Below are 25350 nucleotides of genomic sequence, written 5' to 3'. Positions count from 1 at the left end.
CCACCCTGGACAGATGGTTTTCCTCCCTTTGCTCCACTCCCACAGCTCTAGGTGGGTACATTTTCCAAGTTTTAGATGAGATTATGTGACTGGGAGGGCCTGTCCCAGGGCAGACACTTGCACACACTTATTTCTACCTATGGGTTTGTTGTTTACCTGCCTGAAAGCTCTTAGAAGGATTAGAAATGAGCCCGACTCTATCGGGTCAGCCCAGGGCTGGGCACCAACAGGAAGGCGCCTGCCAAATGAGTGAAGGAGGCTACACCCAGACCGGCAGGACCAGACATGCCCTGCTCAGCCTCTGAGAGAGGGTCGAACTCCTGTTTCCAGTCTCCCTCCTTGGCCCATCACCCAATGCACCCACCAGCCTGGTAAGGAATTCAGAAACTGGAAACTCTCTCCCTTGCTCACCGCTGCCTGGTGTGTCCTGTGACCCAGAGAGACCTGGGCCTCTGTTTCCCCGTCTGGGAAATGGGTCTAGCAGGGCAGGCCCCAAAGTTTTGAAGTACTGTGACATCTTTCAGTGGGGAATGAGGGCTTATCCAGTGGTGGATCCAGAACAGTGGTGGCCTCAACTGGTAGTTAAAACCTTCCCCCTTCCCCCTACCCCAGTAATCTTTATCTGTTGCCCTAGATCCTCCCCGAAGTAAATGTACAACCTAAAGGGAAAATGGTACTTGCTATGTAGCTGTGGCTTCAAGACAGGTGTCTGGCACCCTCCTCCAACCTGGGTGGGGGTTGCTGGCTGAACCTTTTTCTCCAGGGAGCTTGCAGAGGCCTCAGGCAAACCATTCAGCTCCACCCTACCCCCAGGGCCCCTGGTGGAACCTGGGGGCCTAGTTGTGGGATCCCCTGGGATGCCAACCAAACGGCCACCAGCTGTCTCAAGGCGTCTCAGGAACTGAGCAGGAAGTCACATTCCCAAACACCCCTCCCCAGGAGGAATTACCAAGGCTATCGACTCTGCCAGCCCAACCTCCAGGGAGCCAGCTCTGTCACCTGTCAAATATCCGGTGTCTGACCCCACAGTTTGCCTGGGGCTGTGGCCACACTCCCCATATTTTACGCATGGCCGGGCCACTTCCTGTTGGTCTGAGAAGCATTGACCTGAAACCTGCAAGGGGTTGAGGTCTTTTAAGTCAGCCCCCCAGTGAGGGATAGGAGAGGCAAGAGCCGCCCAGAGAGCGGTGTAGCCTGCTGGGGCCATCCACCCAGGAGAGGGACAAGGTGCACCATGAGTACCCTGTGGGAAGGGTCTCACTGTTCTCACAGGGGGTGTCTCGACCATGAATCAAGAGAGCAGTTTGAGGCACCTGGCATCGTTCCTGGCACAGAGACTGGCCAAGGCCCCCTTCCTCTGAGATGCTGGCCTGGGGCCCAGGCAGGGCTTACAGACTCGGAGTAGAGAAGGCTCCTTACCCGAGAGGGGTGATTGGGTCTGGGGGCACGGGCAGTGAGTACTGAAGCCTGCTCCTACCAGCTTGTGAACGCCGATTGGCACAGGTCCTCTGAACTCTGCGTTCAGCAACGCCACTAGCTCTGCTCATGGCGTTGGAGAAGTCCTCAGCAAGGTGCTGGGAAGACATGGACAACTGTCCCCTTCCCCCCTCCCCACTCCCGCACACCCTATTGGCCCTCTCTGTGACCTGTCTTCTTCCCTTGTTTTATGGTGATTTATATGGTCATCTTATCTCCTAAATGTCAGGGACAATATCTGATTCATTCCAAGCCTCCCACCGCTTGGCACATAAGTAAAACTCAAAACACACTTGCTGGGTTAAAGAGAATTCAGTTCCCTTCAAGAGCTGGAAGCTGGCCTCTCTCGTTGTCATAATAGGCCATCGTCTTTCCTTCCTCTCCCCTAACAGTGCCTAGGATGAGGACTCAAATTATGCCAACTCACCTCCCAAAACCAGGAGTTCTAACCCCATCCTCTGGTGCCACAGACCTGCCCATCTCTAGACCTCAGTTTCCCCTCTTGGGAAATGGGCACGATCCCTTCTGAGCCAAGATCCGGCCAGGTTGGGGTGAGGAGTTGTTCTTTGTCTTGGGAACACAAAGCTCCATTTGTGATGCTGGGCAGGCAAGATTCTGGGCAGGGAGCCATGTGGGACAGGAGGCAGCAGTGGGAGGAACGAGCAGGATTTCCAAAAGCGCCTCCTGCAAGCTGGCTGCCGAGGAACAGGGCCTTCTAAGTCCCCTCCCTCCTCCCACGGCTGGGAAACCAAGTGTCTGTCTGTCAGTCCACACTCCTGCTTCCTCCTTCCTCAGCCCTACTCCCCCAGATGGTCACCTCACCAGCTCCTTGGAACGGAAAAGTAGGAAGGGGGAAGCCACTGAAGCGTGAGACACAGGGGTGGAGACAGTGGATATTTCCAGAGCCTGTGGGTTTGCGGCCAAGGGCAAGGCCAGCTGAGAAGTCATGTCCTGCTGTCACTCTGCAGCTAGTCCAACCCACCCCCAGGAGGTGGGGACTGAGACTGTCAGGATGCTGAGCTGGCAGCAGGGAGCCCAGGAGGACAGAGCCCATAAAGGGGCAACAGCCCATTTAACAGAGAGGAATACTGAGGGCTGAGAGGGTAGATTGGCTGATGGCAAAGCTGAAACCACAGTTTTAGCCTTCTCAAGACAAGTGTGGGGACTTTTTCCTCTCCCCTAAGCCACGAGCTTCCAAGTATTCTCAGTACTCAAGGCCTGCGCGGTAGACAAACACCAGGCCCCACCACTTCTCAGCCGGTATCCTCTGGGAAGCCACTTAACTCCACTGGGCCTCAGTTTCCTCGCCTGCCACTTGTAGCACAAATCTGGCCCCTTCTTGGCCCCATCCAGCCCTGACCTGCCCCATCGTCCTAGAATTCTGCACACCTGCCTACAGGCCTTTGTTCCCTTCTAACAAGGGGGGGGGGGCACACCTTCCTGCCTCTGGGCCTTTGCACATGCTGTTCCCTTCCAAGGAGCCCTGGTGGCGCAGTAGTTAAGGGTTCGGCGCTAACTGAAAGGTCGGCAGTTCGAACCCACCAGCCACTCCGTGGGAGAAAGATGTGGCAGTCTGCTTCTGTAAAGATCACAGCCTTGGAAACCTATAGGGCAGTTCTACTCTGTCCTACAGGGTCGCTATGAGTCAGAATCAACTTGATGGCAACAGGTTTGGTTTTGAGTTCCTTTCCAGGCGGAAGACCAACAGGTATTTGCTATACTATTCTGAGTGTTTTTCCCTAGTACCACCCCTTTCAGGGCTGTTTCGAGGATTAAATTAGATACTATGTCAGCTCTTTCGCTCCCATCTTCCCCATGCACGTAGCCCCCACCTCCAAGTCCAGATCACCTGTCCCTTCCATGCCAATCTCCATTAGGTGGTACTGAGGGCCCTCCTCTATCTGCCCTACCCAGACTGGGGACCCCATGAGACATGGGCAGGTTAGCTCATCACCAGCTCAGGGTGTGGACCTCAAAGGGCTGGATGGAATGCAGTAGACCCTCAGCACCTTTCCAGGGAGTGACAGCCCAGGGCTGGACCATACTTGGGGCACCTCTCAAGGCAAATTCTTAGCCAAGAGACCCCTGTCTGAATTGCACCCCAATTCAGATCCAGAATCTAAGGCTTCCCCCAGAGGGGCGGAGGCTGCTCCCCTCCCCACGGTCCTCTCCCTTTCCTTCCTGGGTGGATTCCTCAGGCCTCAGCCAGGAAATGGAATGTTGTATCGCTGGTTGCCCGGGCAACCAGGGCTGGGTGCTGCCTTCTGGGAGGACTGAGCAAGCTGCTACTCCTCCCTCCATCAGAGCCCCCCAGGCCCTCCTAAGCGTGTGCAAAACCCCAGCCAGAAGAAAGAAAGACGGAAGTATGGCGGTGCCCTGGGAGGAATATTTTCAACTGGCCTTACAAGAGAAGCTGCCGAGGTGAGTGGCCTGCAAGGGGTCGAGAGATCTGGAGAAAGGTCAGGAGTGGGTGGGGTGGCCCAGCCCCTAGTCCCCTCCCCTGAGTCCTCTGGCTTCCTTGGACAATTCATGGAAGACTATTGCCCCACTTCACAAAGAAGAAACTGAGGGTCAGAGGGGAACCCTAGGCTTTCTCAGGGAAGTTAGGTGCAGAGCTGGGACAATAGCCCAGGTCTCTAACCTGCTCCTGACCCCAACCCAGGTGACTTTCAGCTGAGGTGAAATCATTCACATGAAGCTGGGAAGGAATTAGTCTGAAGACTTTTGCCCCCACTCGCTGTGGGGTCTTTGAGCCACTCCTGCCTTTTCACCTCCACCTCCTCCTCACCCCTCTGTAGGAAGATACCAGAGCAGAATTCACACCACTTCCCCCCAGTGCTACAGCTCCTGGAGAAGAGGCAGGAGCTGGCGGCTGCAGACCAGGGCCTGCGGGCCCAGAAGGAGGTGAACTGCTTTTCCCTGAGATTCTTTGGGAAACCAGACAAAAAATGGGAGTGGGGGACTGGGCAGTGAGAAGGGGAATGGGAAGTGATAGAGCCAGCTTACTAACTACTAGCACTCTGAACCTTGGTTTCCTCATCTGTGAAATAAAGATCAAGTGAGACCAGTCACTGATACAAATAAGCATGCAGTGAGCACCTACTGGGCTCTGGAGTTCTCACCACAGTGCTGTCCTCACAGGGATCATAGTCTAGAGAGGGAGACAGACAAGCGTCTTGGTGGTGACTGCTATGATGGGGGAAGCACTGGGCAGGAACTGTGGGAGCCCAGAGGAAGCCCCTAACTCCACATGGGAGTAGTCAAGGAGGGCTTCCTGGAGGAAGTGATGTCTTACCAATTGCTGAAGGGTAAATCAGCTTATCTAGCAAAGTGGGACAGGATGAGGAGGAAGAAACAGACAGAGGGAACATCATGTGCAAAGTCTGGAAGGTGAAGACAAAGCAAAGTGGTCAAGTGCTTGACAGCATCAGAGGAGAAAGGGTAAGCTGAGCCCCAAAGGGCAGGGACCCTGGCAGCAGGGGCTGCAGGAGGGTGCTTGGACTTCATCCTGAGGGCGATGGGCATGGATAGGTCTGAGCAGGTGGGCAGCGACAAAATCAGGGATAATAGAGGGGAGGGGTTAAGTGTGAACCTAAACCTCCAAACTTGAGCCTCCAAACAGACACCCCTCTTCTCACACCCAGGTGTTCCAGACCACGATGGCAGCCCTACAGCTGCGCTGGGAACAGCTGGAACAGAAGGAGCAGGAGCTAAAGGGGTCCTTTTTGCGCTTTGGCAAGTTCTTGCAGGTAGGTAGAGACTGATGGGGGGGGATCAAAAGGGTCACAAAGTCAAAACCCTATTAAGGGCCAGACAGGTCACATAAAAGAAGTGGGCTTAGTAATACAAAAGGGAGTGGTACGAAGTTTGCACTAACAGTTTGCAGCACTTAAAAAAGGGGGAGGCGTGAAGGAGCCAAATCAGAGGCCCTGGCTGAATGTGGCCCGCAGGCTGTCTGTTTGCCACCCATGGCAACGGGTGCCAGTGTCGGGGAGGCGTGAAGGCGGCAAGCTTCCTAAACTCCGGATCCTGAGGCTCGCCGCCTCTGGCCCCTATGCCAGGAAGCAGAGGCCCGGCGCAGCCGCGCGTTGTGCAGGGCCGCGGAGGAGCGGCACCGCGCCCGCCGCCAGGAGGCCGAAGCGCGGCGGCTGTGGGCCCAGCTGGAGGAGCTGCGGCGGGAGCGCGCGCGGCTGCAGCGCCGGCTGGAGCGCCTGGCGCCCTGCGCGCGCCTGCTGGAACAAGTGCTGGAGCAGCTGCCTGAGGTGAGCCCTGGGCAGCAGGCGTTGGAACTCAGCGCCACCGTGCAGCGCCAGGTGGCCTTGGGGACGGCTTTGGGCGGGCACACTACTGGAGCGTTGACTATATGTATGGCAGGCCCCACCGCTTACTGAGCCCTAACTGTATGCCAGGGACATGCTTTGCTCTCTTTGACTCCTCTCCCACAGCCCAACGAAGTGAGTGGGTCCTATTATTGTCAATCCCATGTTACAAATGGGGAAACTGAGGCGCAGAAAGCTAACTCTTACCCAAGGTCACACAGGCAGGCAGGTGGGGAGGGCTGCACCCAGCCATCTGATAAATATTAGTTGAACAAATCAAGGATGAATATTAACCACAAGTGGTGAAGCTTAATTGGTCTCGATTGGTCGGGAAGGGTAGGGCTCTCATCTCAGACCCTCTGGCTCCTGTAATACCACTTCCGGGGCAGGGGCCCTGCGATGCCTCCATTTTACAGTTGAGCTAACTGAGGAGGTGCTGGGAGGAGCAGAGTGGGCCAAGTGAGATGAGGAGGGCAGAGTGCTACTGCCCAGTGTGATTTCCCCTCCGAGCTCCACCACCCCAGTTCCAGGAGGTCCCCGAGCTGGTGGCGCGCTTCGACGACCTGGCCGACACGCAGGCGGCGCTGAGGCGCACGGAGCGCGAGCGGCTGGCGGAGCTGGAGGCGGCGCGGGCGCGGCTGCAGCGGCTGCAGGACACTTGGCAGGAGGAGGTCCTTCAGCAAGGCCAGCGGCGCGCGCAGCTGCAGGAGCGCCTGGAAGAGGCCCGCGAGCGCACACTTCACTGGGTACGGCCGCCAGGGGACGGCGGGCTCCCGCACCCCCAGCCTCACACCGCGAGGGAGTGCTAGGGGTGATGAGAACGGAGGGGCATTGCTTACCCCGGAGGGCAGCAGCACTAACGGGGGGATTTCAGGCATCGGAAAGCACTGTAGGGCACCGGAGGCCGGTCCTCTCAGAACCTGAGCACACGTCTGCATCTGACTGGGCCAGAAGTGGATGCGGATGAGGCTTCAGCCCTCTTGCCGCGAGTTCGATCCTCAGAAGGGTCGGGGGCTATCTACCAGGAATCCAAGTGGATTCAGATCCAGAACACAGCAGCGGAGAGGACCCTGCTCCTGGGACGGACGAGGATGGCAGCGCTCAACCTGTTCCAAGTAGTGTGCCAGCATCAGAGGCAGCCGCCCACCCTGCACCTTGAGGACACTGAGGGGCAGCTGGAGCAGGTGAGGGCCCCTCTCTGTTACCTTCCTCCTCAGGAGCATCACGATGCCAGAAATCCCACCATGAGTGGCACCTTCTGTGGTCAGAGGCCAGCGCCTCCAGTCCCACATATGGGCGCGCCACCGCGGCCTGGGGGCACTCTACCTGGGAGTCCTGGGTTCCAGTCTTGATTTTGACGGTGACTCTGCTACCTGAAGGAAGGTGAAGTGCCCCCCGGGTCTCGGTGCTCTCCCTAGTGCAGGGCAGGTACTGATGGATCCCATACGTTATGCCATGAGCCCCTCTTTCCTCCCCATACGTTATGCCATGAGCCCCTCTTTCCTCCCAGGATCCAACAGCTCAAACAGTGGCAGCATTGGTAAGAAACTAAGAGACTTACTTTGAATAACCCGACGCTTTCACTCCTTGCATGACATGTCCAAAGCAATTGAGTTGGACAATGTTGCATTATGATCTATAGGGTTTCCATTGGCTGATTTTTGGAAGTAGATTGCAGCCCTTTCTTCCTAGTCTGTCTTAGTCTGGAAGGTCTGCTGAAACCTGACCACCCTGCTATTTGAAATGCTGGTGCCATATCTTCCAACATCACAGCAACACACGATAAGCACAGTACGACCAACTAACAGATGGTCAACTATGCCTTTGTTGTTGTTGCTATTGTTGTGCCATCCGTTCTGACCCATAGAGATCCTATAGGTCTATGCCCCCTAGGGTTTTCAAGGCTATTATCTTTACAGAAGCAGACTGTCACATCTTTCTCCCACAGAGCGGCTGGTGGGTTTGAACTGCTGACCTTTGGCTAGCAGCCGAGTGCTTAACTGTTACACCACCAGGGCTTCTTGACTATGCCTTTAAAAAAAAAAAAACAAACCCATTGCAGTCAATTCCCAACTCATAGCAACCCTGTAGGACAGGGTAGAACTGCCCCATAGGGTCTCCAAGGAGCAGCTGGTGGATTTGAACTGCCAACCTTTTGATTGACAATCATAGCTCTTAACCACTGTGCCACCAGGGCTCCAGCTATGCCTTTAGTCACCGTGAAATACTCCATCTCCAGACCTGGGCCTCACACCTTCCAGCAGGGAGCAGCAGCTGGCTAGAATTCAGCTGAATTGCATTTTCATTGCATTATTTTTCCAGTTCTCCCCTATTTAGGAAAACGTGTATCTTTATTGTTCCCATTTTTGGTGGAGACAATTTCCTTCTCAGATGGTTATTTAAGTAACAGATACACTGGGGAAGGGGGAACATACAGATAGTTGTAAATTACCCATCAAGTCCTTGTTCCTGGCAGTGGGTCTAAGGGTGTTCATTAAACTCATATAAATAAGCTAATTAAAGCAAAAGAGGGCCGACATAGAGAAGATGATAGGTCATAAACTAACAAACATGAGTGAGTTAATTAAAAGGAAAAAAAGTGAACTGATATAAATGAGATTCATCTTAGAACAGGCGAGTCAGCTAGAAAGCCTGCAAGACGTCTGCTAACGAGGGCCATCTGGGAGGCTTGGCCAGAGGCTTTAAAAACCCAGAATACAGGCTAGGACCTCACCGCTGCCTCTGGGAACTGCACTGCTGGTCCTTTAACAGGTCTCCAGCCTCCCAACCCTGCTTGTCCAACTCCCAGGGGGTGGGGACTGGACAGCGACGCAGGGATGTGACTCTGGCTGTTGTCGGGGTCCCCCAGGTAAAGCAGTTCTTCCAAGACCTCTCCAGCATTCTGGCCAGCCTCCGTAAGGCCGAACCTTGACCCAGGTGAGCAGTGGGGAAGAGGGCCCCATGGGGGACCTGGCCCTGGAAAGGAGTTCCCATATTTCCTGTGGGGTGTGGGCTGTTTCCTCACCAGAGAGGTGGGCGAAGGCTAAGCCTGCTCATGTTGTTGTGGGGCTTAAACGACCCCGGCACACAGCAAGTACTTGATAAACATGGCCCACGGTGATGGTGATGATGAGGGGTACGTGTGGGGCGCCAGTCCCTACAGGCCCGTAATCCACCACGTGACCTGGCACCAAGGACTTACTTGTGCCTCACCTGTAAACCAGGGTCGGGACCAACCATACCCTCCCTCCCAGAACAGTTGGGGGGATTAAACAAGTTAGTTATTTGTTGGGTGCATGGAACCTGGCACATGGCAAATTAAAATAAGTAGGACCAGCAGGGGAGCCCTGGTAGCGCAGTGGTTAAGAGCTTGGCTGCTAACCAAAATGTTGGCAGTTCGAATCCACCGGCCACTCCTTGGAAACCCTGTGGGGCAGTTCTGCTTTGTCCCATAGGGTCGCTATGAGTCGGAATCGACTGGACAGCAATGGGGTTTTTTCAGGACCAGCAGGAGGGTCACATGTCAGGGTGTGTGGAAATTCATTAGGATGGTGCCAGCCCATAAGGCCCCTCCGCTGTGGACTCAGGGCCCCCGTGCTGAAAATCCAGCCGCTAGAGGCTGCCCTTGACCTTCCCAGGACCCCAAATAGGAGGAGAGGACTCGGAGCAAGCTGGAGGCCAGAAGGAGAGAGGGCAGGGCTGGTTCTGACCTCGGGGTGTGGTGGGCAGTGTTAACCCCTTCACAGCCAGAGGCTGGCCAGAGAGGAGCCGCTGTGCCCTCTGACCCCAGACGCTGCCCCCTCCTACAGTCCTCCCAGCTGCAGCCTGTCCCCAGGAAGCAGTGGGACCACCAGCTTCAGGCTCTCCCACTGAGGCAACCACCTCAGCCTCTCAGCCTCAGTTTACTCATCTGCAAAATGGGGACACCAACAGAGCCCACCCCAGGAGGCTGTGGGAGGTCAGGTGGGATCACTCTGGGTGTGTTCACACTTCTGCAACTACCTGCCACAACCTCAGCTGGAATTTTAGTATCTGTATCTCCCTGTTCCAACTCCCCGAGTAGACAGGGCACTCTGGTCCACCAGGGGTGCTCAATAAAGGTTTATTACATTTAAAAAACATCCCTGGGGCTCAGGCACTCAGGGATAAGACCATGTGGCCATGGCTTGGAACCTAGCACACATGGAAGCAGCAGCAGTCAAGTTGCCAACTCAGGGCTTGGCCTGCCTGGCTTTGCTGGCAAACTCCTAGGCATCCTTCAAGACCCTGCTGAAATGGTCCTGCAGCACTTCTTGCTGTGGACAAGGACTCCTCAGGCAGCCCCCACCCCCACTGCCCAGCGCAGGGCCAGGCATGCAGTAGAAGCTCAGGAAGTGTTTCCCGAAGTCCACCTTGAGCCGAATGAGGGCCTCAGGGCCAGGTCCCAGTCCTTACATCCTCTTCCTCATCTTGCCCTTCTTGGAGTGGGTGCCCCGGCCAAAGGCACCCTGCTGCAGCACCTGGACCCGGTGGCGGTTGCGGGCCGAGAGCCGCTTGAGGCCCCCACGCTGCAGGAAGCGCATCTTCTGGGCCCGGCGCCGCTGCTTCAGGATCTGCTGCTTGGTCTTGAGCTCAGAGTGCACACGGCCTGCGGCGGGGCCCGGGGTGCAGGGCTGGGACGCACCTGTGGGAGGGACAGGGATCCCGTGAGCTGAGCCTTGGGGTCGACTCCCCATGTCTCATCCTCCCAGAAGCTCCTTGGGCTGCTTCCCCACCCCCACGTGCATTGCTGTGGCCCTTGTGTCCAGCACACAGTAGGTACTTAATAAACGCTAGGCAATCTAGTGTAGCACCCAACAGTGCGGAATCTCGAGCTAGCTCTGCTCAGGTTCCAATCCCACCTGTGACCTCTTGAACCCTGAGCAAATTACTTAACTCTCTGGACCTCCCTTTCCCTATCTGTGAATTGGGAATAACAGGATTTACTTCAGGAGGTCCTAATGAGGTGTGAACAAGCTAATATATGTGAAGCGCTCAGAACAGGGCCTGGTCCATAGTCAGTGCCTCCTAAGTGTAAACCTGGTGCCGTCCAGTAGATTCCGCTGCCTAGCGACCCTCTGGGACAGAACAGAACTGCCCATTGGGTTTCCAAGGCTGTCACCTTTACGGAAGCAGACGGCCACATCAGCTTCAGCTGGTGAGTCTGAACTGGCAACCTTTCAGTTAGCAGCCAAGTGCTTAACCACTGTACCACCAGGGCTCCTTCCTCCTATTCTTAATCATCTAAGAAAGGTTTCTTGAGTATCTACTATGTGCCAGGGATTGTTTTGGGCACTGGGAATCCCACAGTCAGTGAGTGTCTCTGTGGACTACATGCTCTAGGCCTGTTAGATGAAAAAAGGCTGTCGCTTAACCATCCCTTTGGCAGGAGAGAGATCACAGAAGGCCAGAGAGGGGCAGGGCCTGGCCCAAGGTCACACAGCACAGTGGCAGTGATGAGGTCAGCGGCCCTGGCCCAGCCAGCCAGGCGGGTGCCAAGTAAGCCTGTTCTTCCAGCTTGTGGGAGGGCAGTTACCACCTGCCTCCCTGCCACCCTACTAAGCCCTGCTTTTTCCTTTTCCACTCCTAGCCAGGCCCCTCCCCACAACAGTGACCTTTCTGGGGCTCCCAGAGAGATGATCACTAAGGTGGCCCCAGATGTGTCCCCTGGGCCTCAGCGTACTCACTGCCCAACAGCGACAAACACTACCAGGGAGAACGGGTACAGGAGCAGCAGCTGGTCTCCCCAACGAAGCCCCCTCACTTCCCGGGACCACCCTCACTGCCCACAGCCCCCTCACCTCCCGGGACCACCCTCACTGTCCACAGCCCCCTCACCTCCCAGGACCACCCTCACTGCACGCACTGCCCACAGCCCCCTCACCTCCCGGGACGACCCTCACTGCACACTCACTGCCCACAGCCCCCTCACCTCCCGGGACGACCCTCACTGCACACTCACTGCCCACAGCCCCCTCACCTCCTGGGACCACCCTCACTGCACGCACTGCCCACAGCCCCCTCATCTGAGACCACCCTCACTGTTCACAGTGCAGTGTGCCCCACCCAGGTGAGACCAGGACTGCCGAGTGCGAGGGCCTGGGAGAGGCAGGGCCCACCCAGAGAGGAGAGAGGGACAGACACACACAACAGGACACAGAGAGGCACAAAGAGAAACAGGCACACGGAAGAAGAGAGACAGTGAGAGAGAAATAGGCACAATGAGAGAGAAAGATGAAAAGAAACAGCCAGAAAGAGAGAGAGGCAGATCCCAGAGAGACCTGGAGAGAGGAAGGGACAGAAAATCAAAGACAGGAGGACAGACGGAGCCGCACACAAGGAGGCAGAGGGGAGGACCCCCGGACAGGGAACTGACTTGAGGCTGAGGGATGCCTGGGCCCCAGACAACTCTGCCCATGTCACCTAGGGACGGGGAGGGATGCCTGTGGGGATGTGGGTGGGGTCTAGGTATGTGTGGACGGGAAATGAAGTTAACCCACATACACGGGGATGCGCCCTACACCATCAGACACTCTGGGGTGTGAGCCATTAGCAATTCTATGCCTCAATTTCCTCATCAACCTGTCCACCCTGCCCTGCCCACCCAAGTCCCCACCCTGCTCTTACCTCGGCCACGGCCCCACTTCCCACCTCTTCGCTCAGGGCCTCGCCGCTCAGATGGCCCCTCCTCCTCCGAGTCCCGATCATCAATCTTCTGTTTCTGCTTCCACTTCTGGTAGCTGGGAGATGCGCTAAGGAGGCTACCTGTGGGATCTTGTGCCCTGGGCTGGAAGCAGGCCCCACCCAGCCAGGCTCCTCCCAGCCCAGCCAGGTCCCTCCTCTGCCTCCCCTGCTCCCGCACCCCCACCCCACCCCTCCCCGGACCATGGACCACGAGGATATAGGTCCTGCTTGTAGGAACTGCTAATGTAGCGCCCACTCTCGGTCTTGATCTTTTTCTTGTCCTCCTGTCCAGACTGCCCCACGAACCTCTTCTTCTTCCGGTCCCTGCGGGAGAGCAATCAGGGGGGCTGCAGTAGAGGGGCCTGAGCGACCTATGTCCTCACTACCCCCACTCCCTGGATGGCTGGGTTAAATGAAGGCTGGGCTGGCATGTAATAGTTGCTCAATAAAGGCCTGTTCCTTGCCTCTCTCCACTCTTCCAGTGTGGGGACAGGGTACTGGCACCAGCTGGGGGTCCTGTGTCAGGGGTAGGGGCTTCTGATCCCTGCTCTGCTACTTCTCTGACCCCTCAAATGAGTCCCATCACTAATCTGCGCTGCCAAGTCCTCTTGGGCAAAATGGGCTGTAGGCCCTGTCTATAAACACCAGTCGGCAAAAAAGTGCAGACAGCACAGGGATCCTCCCTGTCTCACAGGGACAGGCTGGGTGGGGCGACGTTCCTGCTGTGTGTGATCTCACAGGGCCTGCTCTGGGGTGGGATGGGGGTCCTAGTCGGGGGGTGGTATCACCAGGGGGAGTTGATGCCCCAGCTCACTCACCATTTGAGCTGCTGCTGGCCGCGGGTCAGGTTCTGGGCTTCATCCCCCATCAGGTCCAGGACAGCCCCGGCCACCTGCTGCTCAAAGGCCCCACTGTCCCCAACGCTCAGGCTGCAGAAGGGTGGGAAGGCATGACGAGGAGATGAGGGCCTCTCCTAGCCCCCCACCCAGCCCTGGTACCCAACCCCACTCACCCACGCTCGCTGTCGAAGTCCTTGGGCCGGTAGGGCACGTAGAAGTCCCGTTCCTGCTGCCGGGCCTCTGCCCGCTGCCTCTTGACTCCCCTGTCGGGGCCAAGCCGCCGCCGCTTCTGGCCCACAATCTCTGTGAAGACATCCTGACCACCAAGGCCCAGTGTCATGCCTGCAGCCCCAGGCGCCCTCCTGCCTCCCCACCCACCAGCCCAGGCCAAGTCGAGGGGCCAGCCAGGGGCAAGGCCTCCTGGGACATTAAAGCCTGGCCTTGCCATTATCAGCTGGGAGGCCAGGTCTCCTGTTGGAGCCTCAGTTTCCTCATCTGCACATGAGGCACAACCCCTGTCTCAGGACCAGCAGAGATGAGACAGGCACGGACAGGGCTGACCGGGCGAGCCCCGGCTTCCAGTCCAGTCCCTAGCTGTAACCAGGCAAGGCACTGAGACAACCCCACCCCGCAACCTCAGGGCTGGCCTCCGGGTCCTCAGGGCAGGGCCTGTACCTCCACGCTCTCTCTGGCCTCCTCTTCCTCCCCACTGGGCTTGTTCTTCACCAGGGCCGGGTCGCTCATGGCTGGGACACTGGGGGCCTGGGTGCTCGGGGCAGTGCTGGCCGGACCCTCCTGCCGCTCCTGCCGCCCCTGCTGGAAGCTGGCGATGGCCTTGTGATCCTTCTGCCGCTTGGCGCGCATCACCTGGCTGCTCACATCCCGGCTAGAGGCGTTGATCTCAAAAATGGTCTGCAGGGAGACCCCCGAGTCCTTCACCCACGGGCCTCCTCCACCCCAGCCCCACCCTCACCAGCTCCGCGGGTGCCTACCAGGTGCCAGATGCTACACTGAGATCCCCAAGTCCTCTCAGCTCTACGAGGCGGGTACCCTCAACACCCCCATCCTACAACAAGGGGGCTCAGAGAGGGTGATAACCTGCCTGAGGTCACACAGCTAGGACGACCCCTAGCCCCACGCCTGACAATGATCTAGCTCGTGTACCCTTCCTTAAGCACAAGACAGGTGCCGTGGGTTGGGGGGACAAGATGAGGAAGGGAGGAGAGGCAATTAGAAGCCAGCTTGTCAGGCCTCTACAGGCCTTGGGCCCTTTCTGGCCCGCGCACCTCAGTCTACCCATCTGTAAATGGTGGGGATGGCTCCCAGATGGGGACCTGCTGGAGCCAGCAGAGATGGTTCCAGAACAAGGGGCGTCTCTAAAGACACTGATGAGGCCCAGGATGCAGATTAAGAAGCTTAATCCCACGATCCCAGCCCAGGTTAGGGGCGCCATCTGAGTACAGGCACCATAGCTGCCATTGTGCCCCCAGGCTGCTCCAAGCCAGCGTGTGGTCCCACCTGGCCCCTCACTCACCGCCCGTGAGCGGTACTTCTTGATACTGTCCACCAGCCGCAGCCGCTGCAGCTCCTGCTCCTCGAAGCTCGAGCCTGGTGGGGAGGAGGCATGAGGCTGCGACTTGGCTCTGCAGGGCTCGCCCTCCACCTCGACACCCACCTGCCACCCCACGCAGGGACTCACTGAAGAGTGGATGCAGGCCCAGCCCCGTGAGGTCCAGCGCCTTGGCCCTCTTGATGGACTCGGGTGAGGGTGCCGGCCTCGAGCGCACATACTGCTGCTGCGCATTGTCGGCCACGCGGCCCAGGCCCCGCAGCTCCAGTGATGCTGCCAGCGTGCTCTGCAGGCCGCAGTCCTCGTCGTCCACCACACTCTGCGGCACCCGGCCCAGCACGCCGTCCACACCAGCTGCATCTGCTGCCCGCACAGTGCCCGTCAGAGGCCGTCCGGCCCGGCCCACCCGTCCATGGCCCTGCCTCCCCTCCCCAGCCCTCTCCTGGCCCCTGATTCTTAGGGAAACAGTCACCAAGTCATGACCACGAAAGAAATCATCACTCGTGAGGTGGCTCCTACGGCCAGCATCATCAGACCAGGGGTCAGCAAACTACAGCCCACAGGCCAGCTGCCTGCTTTTGTAAATAAAGTTTTACTGGAACACAGCAATAATCCTCTGTTTATGTGCCGTCTACAGCTGCTTTTATGCTACAACGGCAGAGATAAGCAGCTGCCCCAAACCCAAAATATTTATTATCTAGCTCTGTAAGAAAAAGTGTGTAGGCTCCTACATTAGATCCTTGAATCTCTACAGCAACCTCATTTTTCAGATGAGAAAATTGAGGCTCACAGAGGTTAAATTACTTCCCTAGGATTGTCGAATGAGTCCGTGGCAGCGGCAGGCTCAACAAAAAGAAACCCGAGCCTTTCTTCTGTGGTGCCACTGAGTCTGACTCATAGTGCTCCTATAGGACAGAAGAACTGCCCCACAGGATTTCCAAGGAGCACCTGGTGGATTTGAACTGCCAACCTTTTGGTTAGCAGCCGTAGCACTTAACCACTGCACCACCAGGGTTTCCCAACAATAAGAGCAACAGTAACAGCAGGAGAGACCAGTTATCGAGACTTACTGTGTGCCAAGCACTGTGCTAAATAAATACATTATCTCTTTCTTCTCTCAAACCTATAAGGAAAGTGTCTGCTGTTCGCTTTTGTGTGGTCTTTCGCTGTTTTAGCTTTTTATTACGGATAATACACAAAGGCAAAAAGAATGGAGTACCAACTACCAACATTTTGCCAGTCTCGCAAGGCAGGCACTCTGATGGTCCCATTTTAGAGATGACAAAATTGAGGCTCCTGTGTTCAAATCCACCCCCACCTCCTCCCCAAGCCAGGATGGGGTAAGCTTCACCCCTGCCCCCGACTCCACTCACCTGAGGGCTCCTCATGGGGGTGGGCGAGGGTGAGGGCACGGCCCAGGAACAGGTGCAGGTCCAGAAGGTAGGGGACCTCATCTGGGGCCACCAAGGAGTAGGCTGTGCCACTTCGGCCGGCCCGGGCCACACGACCTGCGGGGAAGAGATGATCAAGGGCAAGAAGGACCCCACCCGCAGCCACGAGTCCCATGTGCTAAACCCTGAGGGTGTGGGCAGGGGCGAGGCCCCCACCTAGCTGAGCCACTGGCTCCATCTACGAAAGGGAAGGGGGCTGACAGTCACACAGCACTCTGGGAAAGTTGGCAAAACTACGTTCAAGGCATTACTCCAATCGTTATCAAAAGTCTTCAGCATCCCCACTTCTGGGAATTTTCCCAAAAGGATTAATCGAGGATACAAAGATTCACACACAAGGATGTTTACTGCAGTGCTGACGGCAAGAGCCCCAGATCAGAAATGACTTAAAGGCCTACCAATAGGGGGCTGGTTATTTAGACTGTGACCATAAACCAAACAAGAAACCAAACCCACGCCATCGAGTCAATCCCGACTCATAGCGACTCCATGCATTACAGAGTAGAACTGCTCCATAGGGTTTTCTTGGCTTAATCTTTACAGAAGCAAATCACCAAGCCTTTCTTCCGTGGTGCCACTGGGTGAGTTCAAACTGACAACCTGCAGGTTAGTAGTCAAGCACAAACATTGCCACCCCGGGGCCTTCACTACTTTAAATGTTATTTAAAAAGTCGCAAAGGTACCTAAGGGAGCAACTAAGAAGAGAAGCAGCTTCAGGGAGAGAACTGTCAGGAAGAAGGGGGCCAAGGGGCCACATGGGCAAGGACCACGGCAGGAAAGTGACAGATAAAGCCCAGGCCCAGCGAACCCACAAGGAGACGAAGAGTACCCTTATCAGAGCCACGCGGCCGCCTGTTAGCATCATGACTGGACTGCATCCCTCAGAGCCCCCGTTTACTGCTCCCTTCCCTGGGCCTCAGTTTACCCATCTGTAGTGGCCAGGGTTGAGCCCTGCGCCCTCAGCTCCCTCCACAAATCGGCGCCCGGTTTGGGCTCTGGCCCTTACCCACACGGTGCAGGAAGAGCTTGCCCTTGGCAGGGAAGCTGTAATTGATGACGTTGTCCAGCAGTGGGATGTCCAGGCCACGGGCTGCCAGGTCGGTCACGATGAGGGCAGAACACTTGCCATGCGTGAACTTGGCCAGGTTGATCTTGCGGGCTGTCTGGTCCAGGGCGCTGTAGATGTGGGCACAGGTCACCCGCTGGGTCGTCAGCAGCTGCAAACAGGGTGGTAGGTGAGGGAGAGCCTTGGAGACGAGCAGAGAGGGGGCTGGGCCACGGCAGGGGGTGCCACATGTGGCAAATGAGACCACGGACCTGAAGCCCGGCACCCTGGCTTTGAACCCCAGCTCTGCTGGACGACTCGGTCAGTGTCTTCGTCAGTACACATGGGGCTTATGTCACCTCCCTGCAGGGCTGTTTGAGTCCCTTAGGAAAACTACAGGGGCCACCCCTGGGTACAAGCCTCATCTTGAACCATTTCAGACTCTGTCACTATCAAGCTGTGTGACCTTGGGCAAGTTACTTAACCTCTCTGTGCTTCCGTTTCCTCATCTGTAGACTAAGAAGAGTAATAGTTCTTACTCTGCAGCACTGCTGTAAGATTAAATGAGTTAATATACATACAGTGCTGAGAATAACGCCTGGGACACGGGGAGCGTTGGCGAAGCATTAACTATTCCTTAAAAATGATGGTTTTGGTCTGACTGGTGGGTGACTCCAGTAGCTGCAAAGAGGAAACACCAGTAAATGTGTGTCGAGTGACTGAAGCTCAGTGAACTGTGTCTGCAGATAAGAGACACCAGGTGTAGCTCACCCAGGCTGGAAGGCACCGACGAAAGGGACCCACCACACCTTGATTAGGAGGGGTCTCACACGTATATACTCGTTACTGTGGCGGTGACTCCAACTCATGGTGACCCCGTGACAGAGCAGAACTGTGCTCTGTAGGGGTTCCGGTGGCTGATTTTTTATAAGTCAATCGCCAAGGTTTTCTTCTAGGTCTAAAGGTAGAAAAACTCATCAAGCTACTTGCTAAGACCAGAGCACTTTACATGGTTTACTGCACACTAATTTTATCTCAATTTAAGTAAGTAAAACACATCAAATGCTGGAAATCTACAGACAAAAGGATAAGATGGCTGGGATGAACCCCAAAATAGAGGGGTTAGAGGGGCAATAATCAAGATTAGCCAGGAGCTGATAATCGTTGTACCTGCATAACAAGTAGCTGGAAGTTCACCTGTTATTTTCTGTACTTTAGTATGTGTTTGAAATGTTTCATGATAAAAAAACAAAAAAAAAAGTAGAGACCAGGTGCATGTTGCAGTCTGGTGCTGCCCTTTGGTGGCGGCACGTGGAACTGCGGCCCCAAGCTCAAGAGCTGGCACTAGCGCCCCGCACACCCCCCGCCCCGCTCCCCGGCAGAGTCAGGGCCCTGCTCACCTCTGTGAGGTACTCGGCGTGGTGCTTTGTGGCCACAAACACCACCGTCTGGTCCTGCGGCCGCACCACGGCGCGCAGCAGGTGGAGCAGCACAGCAGGCTTGGCGTCCTCACGCACGTGGAAGAAGGCGGTCTGTGGGGAGAAGGGCCGTGTGGGTTGGTTCCTGAGTCATGGCGGCAGGCCTGGGTAAGGGCGGCTGGGAGACCCTCACCTTGAGCTGCTCGTTGAGTTTGGCGTCCACATCCAGCCGGATGAGCGAGGGCTCTGTGAGGCCTGAGGTAGGCACGGGGGAGGGTCAGGGAGGGAGACAGAGGGACAAGTCCCCCAGACCCCGACCCCCATCAGGTCCCAGTCTCCCCCGACCCCCCGGCTCACCGGCCCGGGCAAACTCCACCAGCAGTTTGGGCAGTGTGGCGGAGAACAGCACCGTCTGGTGGCCCCCAGGGAGACGGCCGATGATTTCCTGCAGCTGCTCTGCAAACCCCATTTCAAAGAGCCTGCGGGGAAGAGGGCAGAACGGGGTCAGGAGGGGGGCTTCCGCTCCCATGTCCCAGCCTCACCTGTCCCTGTCCCACCACAACTTCTGCCCCGTGTAGTTGGCCTCACACGTTTCTTTCATTCAGTTCCCTCTCTGTATTTGACAACCTCACGCTAAGCAAGGAAACCAGAGAACGGCTGCTGTGGAGTCGACTCCGATTCGTGGCGACCCCATGTGTGTCAGAGGAGAACTGTGCTCCATAGGGTTTTCAATGGCTGATTTTTCGGAAGTAGATCTTCAGGCCTTGCTTCTGAAGTGCCTCTGGGTGGACTCAAACCTCCAATCTTTTGGTTAGCAGCCGAATGGGTTAACCATTTGCAACACCCAGGGACTCCTCTAAGCAACAATAACCTTGAAATCTTGAGTCTGTTGTCTTAGTTACGTTCCCTACAAATTCACATTAGAATAAACGATAACAGCACTCACTCTGTCCCAGACACAGTCCTAAGTACAGGCAGTCCCCGGGTTACGAACATCCAACTTAAGAACAACTCGTACTTAAGAAATGACTGCCATAAAACCTATTATATTAAAAATTTGAGTTAAATACAATGGTTCGTAATAAGGTAGTGACCTTGTGACCCTCATGAAAACACTGCATGGTTTGGAAGTGCTTAAGTGTTTTACGTGTATAGAAAGATAAGATACATACTGTATACTAAGAGAAACGTCTGACTACCTGATGCTAAATAAGAACTGTATGTACCTATTCCAACTCACCTACAAATGCTACCTACAGATTTCGGAACAATCTCATTCGTAACCTGGGGACTGCCTGTCCTTTAATCCTCATGAGCTCATTTAATCCTCACAACAACACTATGAGGTATGGGCTATTTCATCCCCATTTTATAGCTGGGGCAACCAAGGCCCAGAGACCTTCAGTGATTGGCCCAAATTCACAGAGTTGGGAAGTAGCAAGGCTGGGATTTGATCTCACACCCGTCTGGCTCAAGTCTGTGCTCTTAGCTTTTTGCTATTTTTTATCACTTAAAAATCATGTGTTTTATTACTCTTTTTGATACTCCTAAAAATAATGCAAAATAAAAAATATTGGTCCAGGGAGCCCCAGAGACCAGCTCTAGCACTGTCTGTGGTCTGTGGCCCGCGTCTGGGGAGATATTGCTTTGCTCTCGCCCTCATGGTCCTTTCCGGCAGAGCTGCTTCCTCCTGGCCACTACCACCCACCTCTGCCTTTTGGCCTCGTAACCAACGCTGATGCAAATGCACAGGTGTACCTGCAGCCTTACCTGTCTGCCTCATCAAATACCACATACTCCACGCTCTGCAGCTTCAAGTTCATCTCCACAGCCACGTGCACCAGCCGCCCAGGGGTAGCAATGATTCTGGAAGGGGGTAGGCAGACCAGGTCACCCCAGGGCCAGGGCCATCACCCTCACACCCTGGCCATTGGCCATCTGGGGCAGGGACCCCAGAGCATCATCCCTAATCCACAAACTCACATGTCGGGATTTTCGTGCAGGGCCGCAAACTGGTCTTCCATTCTAGGAAGGAGAGGAGGTGTTAGCTTGACAGGACAGGTGTCTTTAGTCTCTCTCCCATCCCATAACCAAATGCCCAAGTGAGTCCCCATAGCCCATCTCCACGAAGACAGACCCTAGGCTTGGAGCTGAGGAAAGGCTATAGGTGAGTTGCTAGGCAAAGGCATTGCCCCAAGAAGAAATACAAGTTGAAACATACAAATAATTGGTTACAACAAAGAGTTCCCCAAAGATGTGAACTCAGCCACAAACCCCACCACAATCCCACTCTTCCAGACAGCAACAACGCTGCCTTTGACCCACAGCGCCACCTAGCAACTAACCCTGGAATTGCTGGCTCCAACTAGAATCCAGGTTCCCTGGATCTCTAGGTGCTTGTTCTTAATTAAACCTTTTGGGCACACACCCCTAACTTTAGTTCTCCTCTGAAACATCCTCAGGACACCTGTGGCAGCCAGAATCCTGGACTAGGCCTAGACCAGGGAGGCCTGACAATCACAAGCTTTAGAGATAATAAATAATAATGTACATACATAAACACTGAGAAGCAAAATACTCTCTCAGAATCAAGAGGGATTGTCAACAGTGACATTCTGAGAGAAGAGTAAGGAAGGGCTGTCCTTTGAGAGGGAAACTGTGGAACAAGTATGGGGTGGGCAGCAGGAGATGGGGTTCTGAGCTCAGCTCTACTACCGAATCATTGCGTGGCCCTGGGCCCGTCACTTCCTCAGTTTGCTGATCTGTAAAACAGCTGTGGCAGCTGCTACCTTGGAAGGATGGTACAAGCATGTCAAGAAATAATACATTTTGCAAATCTGAGCAATTACAAACATTCCTCAATTTTGGTGTATTCAACTTTTAAACAACCCACGATTAGGTATTAAAATGTATACACCCAGAACAGAATTTCAAATTCTCACGGACTCCAGACTTTCTGGAGCCATGGAGGGTGGATAAACCACTGAAACTATTGCCCTGAGATAATCTTTAAACTTTAAACCAAAAATATCCCTTGAAGTCTTCTTAAAACCAAGTAACAGTCAAGCTAAACTAGTAAAAAAAGTCTGCCTTGAATATTATGCTCTTTTAAGAACTATCTATACGGAGCCCTGGTGGTGCAATGGTTAAGAGCTCGGCTGCTAACCAGAAGGTTGGCAGTGCAAATCCACCAGCGCTCCTTGGAAACCCCGTGGGACAGTTCTACTCTGTCCTATAGGGTCGTTATGAGTCGAAATCAACTCGATGGCAGCAGGTGTGGTTTTTTTTTAATGGAATCAAACTGACAACAACAACTTGAAAGATTAGATAGGAACCTTAGCGGGCAGTGAGTTTATGTTAATGGGGTAGGAACAACTCAGAAAAGGAGGGTGAGAATGACTGCATAACTCAAAGAACGGAATCAACGTCACTGAATTGTACACGTACAAACTGTTAACTGTGTATGTTTTGCTGCGTATATTCTCAACAAAAAAAGAAACATATATGTAAACACACTAAATTACTCACTAGTAAGCTGAACTGACACTATGAGCCCACAGTTCACTTTCTGGAACATCACTATCTTTGAGTTGCAGTGCTTTGTGGCCAATTTGTTTTCATATATTATTGCGTGTTTCCCCTTACTAGTTTTCGATGTGCAGAGAAGCTGCTATGATTAATAGGCAACGTGGGCTCCATCAACCCTTGTGGTACAGGGCTATGCTTGAATGGTGGTGACTGTGGAATGGGGCAGGGGGGTTCTTACTTGTCCCCACCCAGGATCAGGGCAGTCTTGAGGCCTGTAAACTTGCCCAGCTGTGGAGAGAGAGAGACGAGTTAAAGGGGAGATGACACAGCCCACTCACACCTCCCTGCTCCGGGCTCCCTGACTGGTCCCCAAGTCAGCCCAGCTGTCCTCCACCCCAGTGCCCACACCTCCTTGGTGAATTTCATGGTCTGCAGGGCCAGCTCCCGGGTGGGCGAGAGGATGAGGGCGCGGGCCCCGGTCTGGGCACTGTGGGCCTTGAGTCGCTCGAACACGGGGATGAGGAAGCAGGCCGTCTTGCCGCTGCCTGTCCGGGCCATGGCCACCACGTCCTTGCCATCCAGGATCATTGGGATGGTCTGGAGAAGAACAAGTGCAGGGTGTGGGGGTGGGGGGTGAGGTCAGCTCCTGCACCCAACACCACGATTCAAAGCTTCAAGTGGGCCAGTTAGGGATCTCAGTGAATGGGAAGGGGCCTGTCACCCAGCCCTGATCTCATTCTTGCAAGAGCTTGTTTGCACACCTCCAGGGATGAGTAGCTCACTACCCTCAATTCTTTCCACTGTTGGAACATTCTTCAGATTCAGTTAGACTCTACCTCCTTGTCTAGTCCTTGTCCTTGGGACCCCAGAGAAACGTTGTCTCCCTCTCGACCAAGTGTTTGCAGACAGCAACTGTGAGCCCCGGGTGAGAATGGGGCACTGCAAGCTGCTTGGGCAGGGCCTCAGCAGTAGGCAGCCCTGGGGAGGCTTGATGGGCAAAGAGGCCTGGTTCAGCCTCTGCTACGCTGGGCCCACCTTCCTCCATGGTAAGATGGGCAAACTTGGTGGGGCTTCAGCCAGGTAAGAGAGGTGACAGATGTGACGGCTGGGATAAGGGTGGCTGTCAAGAGGCCACACAGGAGGGCCAGGTTTTCATCCTTCCCCCGGAATGAGCCCCTGCCGCGTACCTTCCTCTGGATGGGCGTCGGCACCTTGTAGCCCTTCTTCATGATGCCTTTGAACACTGGGTAGCTCAAGCCTGGGAGACATGGGAAAAGTCAGTCAGGGGCCTGGGGAAGCCCGTCCAACATTCACCCTTGACAGACCTGAGTTCGAATCCCAGCTATACGACTCAAGTGGCTTGGCCTCTCTGTGTCTCAGTGCCCTCAACTTAGAGACCATAATGGTGCCTCCCTTCAAGGGCTGCGAGGATTGAGTTGAGGCATCTTAAGTGTTTCCAGCAGCACAGTGTCTGCTAAGTGTCAACTGTTTTTATGATTAGTTAAGATGCCAGGCCTGGTAGGAGAGCAAACCTCAGGGGGAGGGAGGGAAGGAAGCCTGGATCAATCCCCTCCCGCCTTTGGGGACTTCCCAGACTCTTCCCTACCCACCTGCATCCTGGTTCCTTAGGGCCAAATCCAATGCCTGTTTTTTTTTTAAATAAAGTTTTATTGGAACACAGGTATACCCATTCACTTACATACTATCTGAGATTACTTTTGCACAACAATGTTGTAACAAAGCGGAAAATATTTACCATCTGGCCCTTTAGAAAAGCGATGGAAGGAGAAACGTATAGATTAAATGAGACAAAACTACTGATTACACTGTGTGAACCTTATTTGGATTCTGATCCAATCAAATTGCTAGAAATGTCTAAAAATGTTGTGACCAACCGGGGAACTGTGAACAGAGACTGGGTCTTGGATGGAATTTTGGAACTGTTTGTTTTAGGTGTGGCAAGGCGTTGCATCTTTCAGAGGTATGTATGAAGAATTTACGGATACAATGGTAGGGTGTCTGGAATTGGCTCTGGAATCACCCAGGGGGTGGGGAGGGTATGCATGAGACAAGACTGACTGTTACAACCTGCTGAAGCTGGATAATGGGTACATGGAGACTCACTGTACTATGCTAGTTTTTTTAAATGTTTGAAATTTTCTATATACTTAAAAAAAGGTGTTAAGTGACAAGGGCCCATGACAGGTGCAGGTGTGGGTGCTGAGAAGTGAGAGACATGAGAGAGGAGGTGGCCTTTGGAGACTAAATATGACTTGAGTGTGTGCAGATGGGAGGACAGTGGACAGCTTGGAGGTAGGAAAGCACCACGGTCTTAGCTACTTTTTGATCAATCTTCCATCTTTGCCGTTCAGAAAGGCAAAATCTTGCCATACATAGATGTTATTTGTTTTTCTTTGATTTCGGATGAAGCTTAGTACGTTTTTTGATTTATTAATTGGCCATATAGATTCCTTTTGTGAACTGTCTGTTCATTTCCTTCTCCCATTTCTCTATCAGGGTGTCTGTCTTTTTCTTACTGATTTGTAAGAACTCTTTGTATATTAGGGATGTCAATCCTTTGTCTGTCCCACAGGTTATAAATATGGCATTTATTTTAATTTTGTTTATAGTGTTTTTGGGCCAAATGCGTGCTTAATTAAAAAAAAAAAAAAAAGTGTGATTAAGCAGTGCCCACACATAGAAGGCCTTCTTTTCCTTTCTAAGATTATAAAAATATTTACTTTGACATTCAAATCATTGCTCCAGCTACTACTGATCTGTAAAGAGCTAGGGAGAAAGATCAGCTTTATTTCCAAACATCTAGCCAGGTGTCCCCAACACCACTGCCCAACTAGTCCACCTTGTCCCCTGGTCTGCAATGCTATTTTGTCATGCAGTAAATCTCTGTCATGGTTTGAATTATGTCCCCCCAAAAAATGTGTGTATCAATTTGGCTGGGCCATGATTCCCAGAATTGTGTGGTTGGCCTCCATTTTGTGATT

The 25350-nt window shown here is 54.3% G+C and overlaps 2 protein-coding genes across 3 annotated transcripts in view; one reads left to right on the top strand and one right to left on the bottom strand.

Moving 5' to 3' along the window:
- Positions 1 to 3841: 3841 nt before the first annotated feature.
- Positions 3842 to 8727, top strand: CFAP73 (cilia and flagella associated protein 73). Its single transcript, XM_004379058.1, has 7 exons — positions 3842 to 3897; positions 4275 to 4380; positions 5121 to 5225; positions 5538 to 5738; positions 6320 to 6541; positions 6821 to 6979; positions 8665 to 8727. The coding sequence occupies exons 1-7, from the start codon at positions 3842 to 3844 to the stop codon at positions 8725 to 8727; spliced, it is 912 nt and encodes a 303-aa protein (XP_004379115.1).
- A 1367-nt stretch (positions 8728 to 10094) lies between these two features.
- DDX54 (DEAD-box helicase 54) overlaps positions 10095 to 25350 on the bottom strand; it is a 19159-nt gene continuing 3903 nt past the window's right edge. The window contains exons 3-20 of one of the 2 annotated variants that reach the window (XM_023733781.1): positions 23536 to 23606; positions 22757 to 22945; positions 22587 to 22636; positions 20804 to 20845; positions 20591 to 20686; positions 19178 to 19299; positions 19014 to 19075; positions 18803 to 18934; positions 17364 to 17574; positions 16280 to 16414; positions 15036 to 15269; positions 14871 to 14944; positions 14012 to 14248; positions 13510 to 13652; positions 13316 to 13426; positions 12717 to 12821; positions 12441 to 12553; positions 10095 to 10458 (exon numbers count right to left, since the gene is read on the bottom strand). In XM_023733781.1, coding sequence (XP_023589549.1) covers positions 10226 to 10458; positions 12441 to 12553; positions 12717 to 12821; positions 13316 to 13426; positions 13510 to 13652; positions 14012 to 14248; positions 14871 to 14944; positions 15036 to 15269; positions 16280 to 16414; positions 17364 to 17574; positions 18803 to 18934; positions 19014 to 19075; positions 19178 to 19299; positions 20591 to 20686; positions 20804 to 20845; positions 22587 to 22636; positions 22757 to 22945; positions 23536 to 23606 — 2360 coding nt within the window. In that variant the 3' untranslated portion in view covers positions 10095 to 10225. The remainder of the gene's footprint in view (positions 10459 to 12440; positions 12554 to 12716; positions 12822 to 13315; positions 13427 to 13509; positions 13653 to 14011; positions 14249 to 14870; positions 14945 to 15035; positions 15270 to 16279; positions 16415 to 17363; positions 17575 to 18802; positions 18935 to 19013; positions 19076 to 19177; positions 19300 to 20590; positions 20687 to 20803; positions 20846 to 22586; positions 22637 to 22756; positions 22946 to 23535; positions 23607 to 25350) is intronic. The other variant, XM_023733782.1, reaches the window with a different exon arrangement.

The sequence above is a fragment of the Trichechus manatus genome, unplaced genomic scaffold, assembly GCF_000243295.1.
Source record: "Trichechus manatus latirostris isolate Lorelei unplaced genomic scaffold, TriManLat1.0 scaffold00061, whole genome shotgun sequence".
Classification (NCBI taxonomy): domain Eukaryota; kingdom Metazoa; phylum Chordata; class Mammalia; order Sirenia; family Trichechidae; genus Trichechus; species Trichechus manatus.
This window is presented reverse-complemented; position numbering and strand designations above follow the sequence as displayed.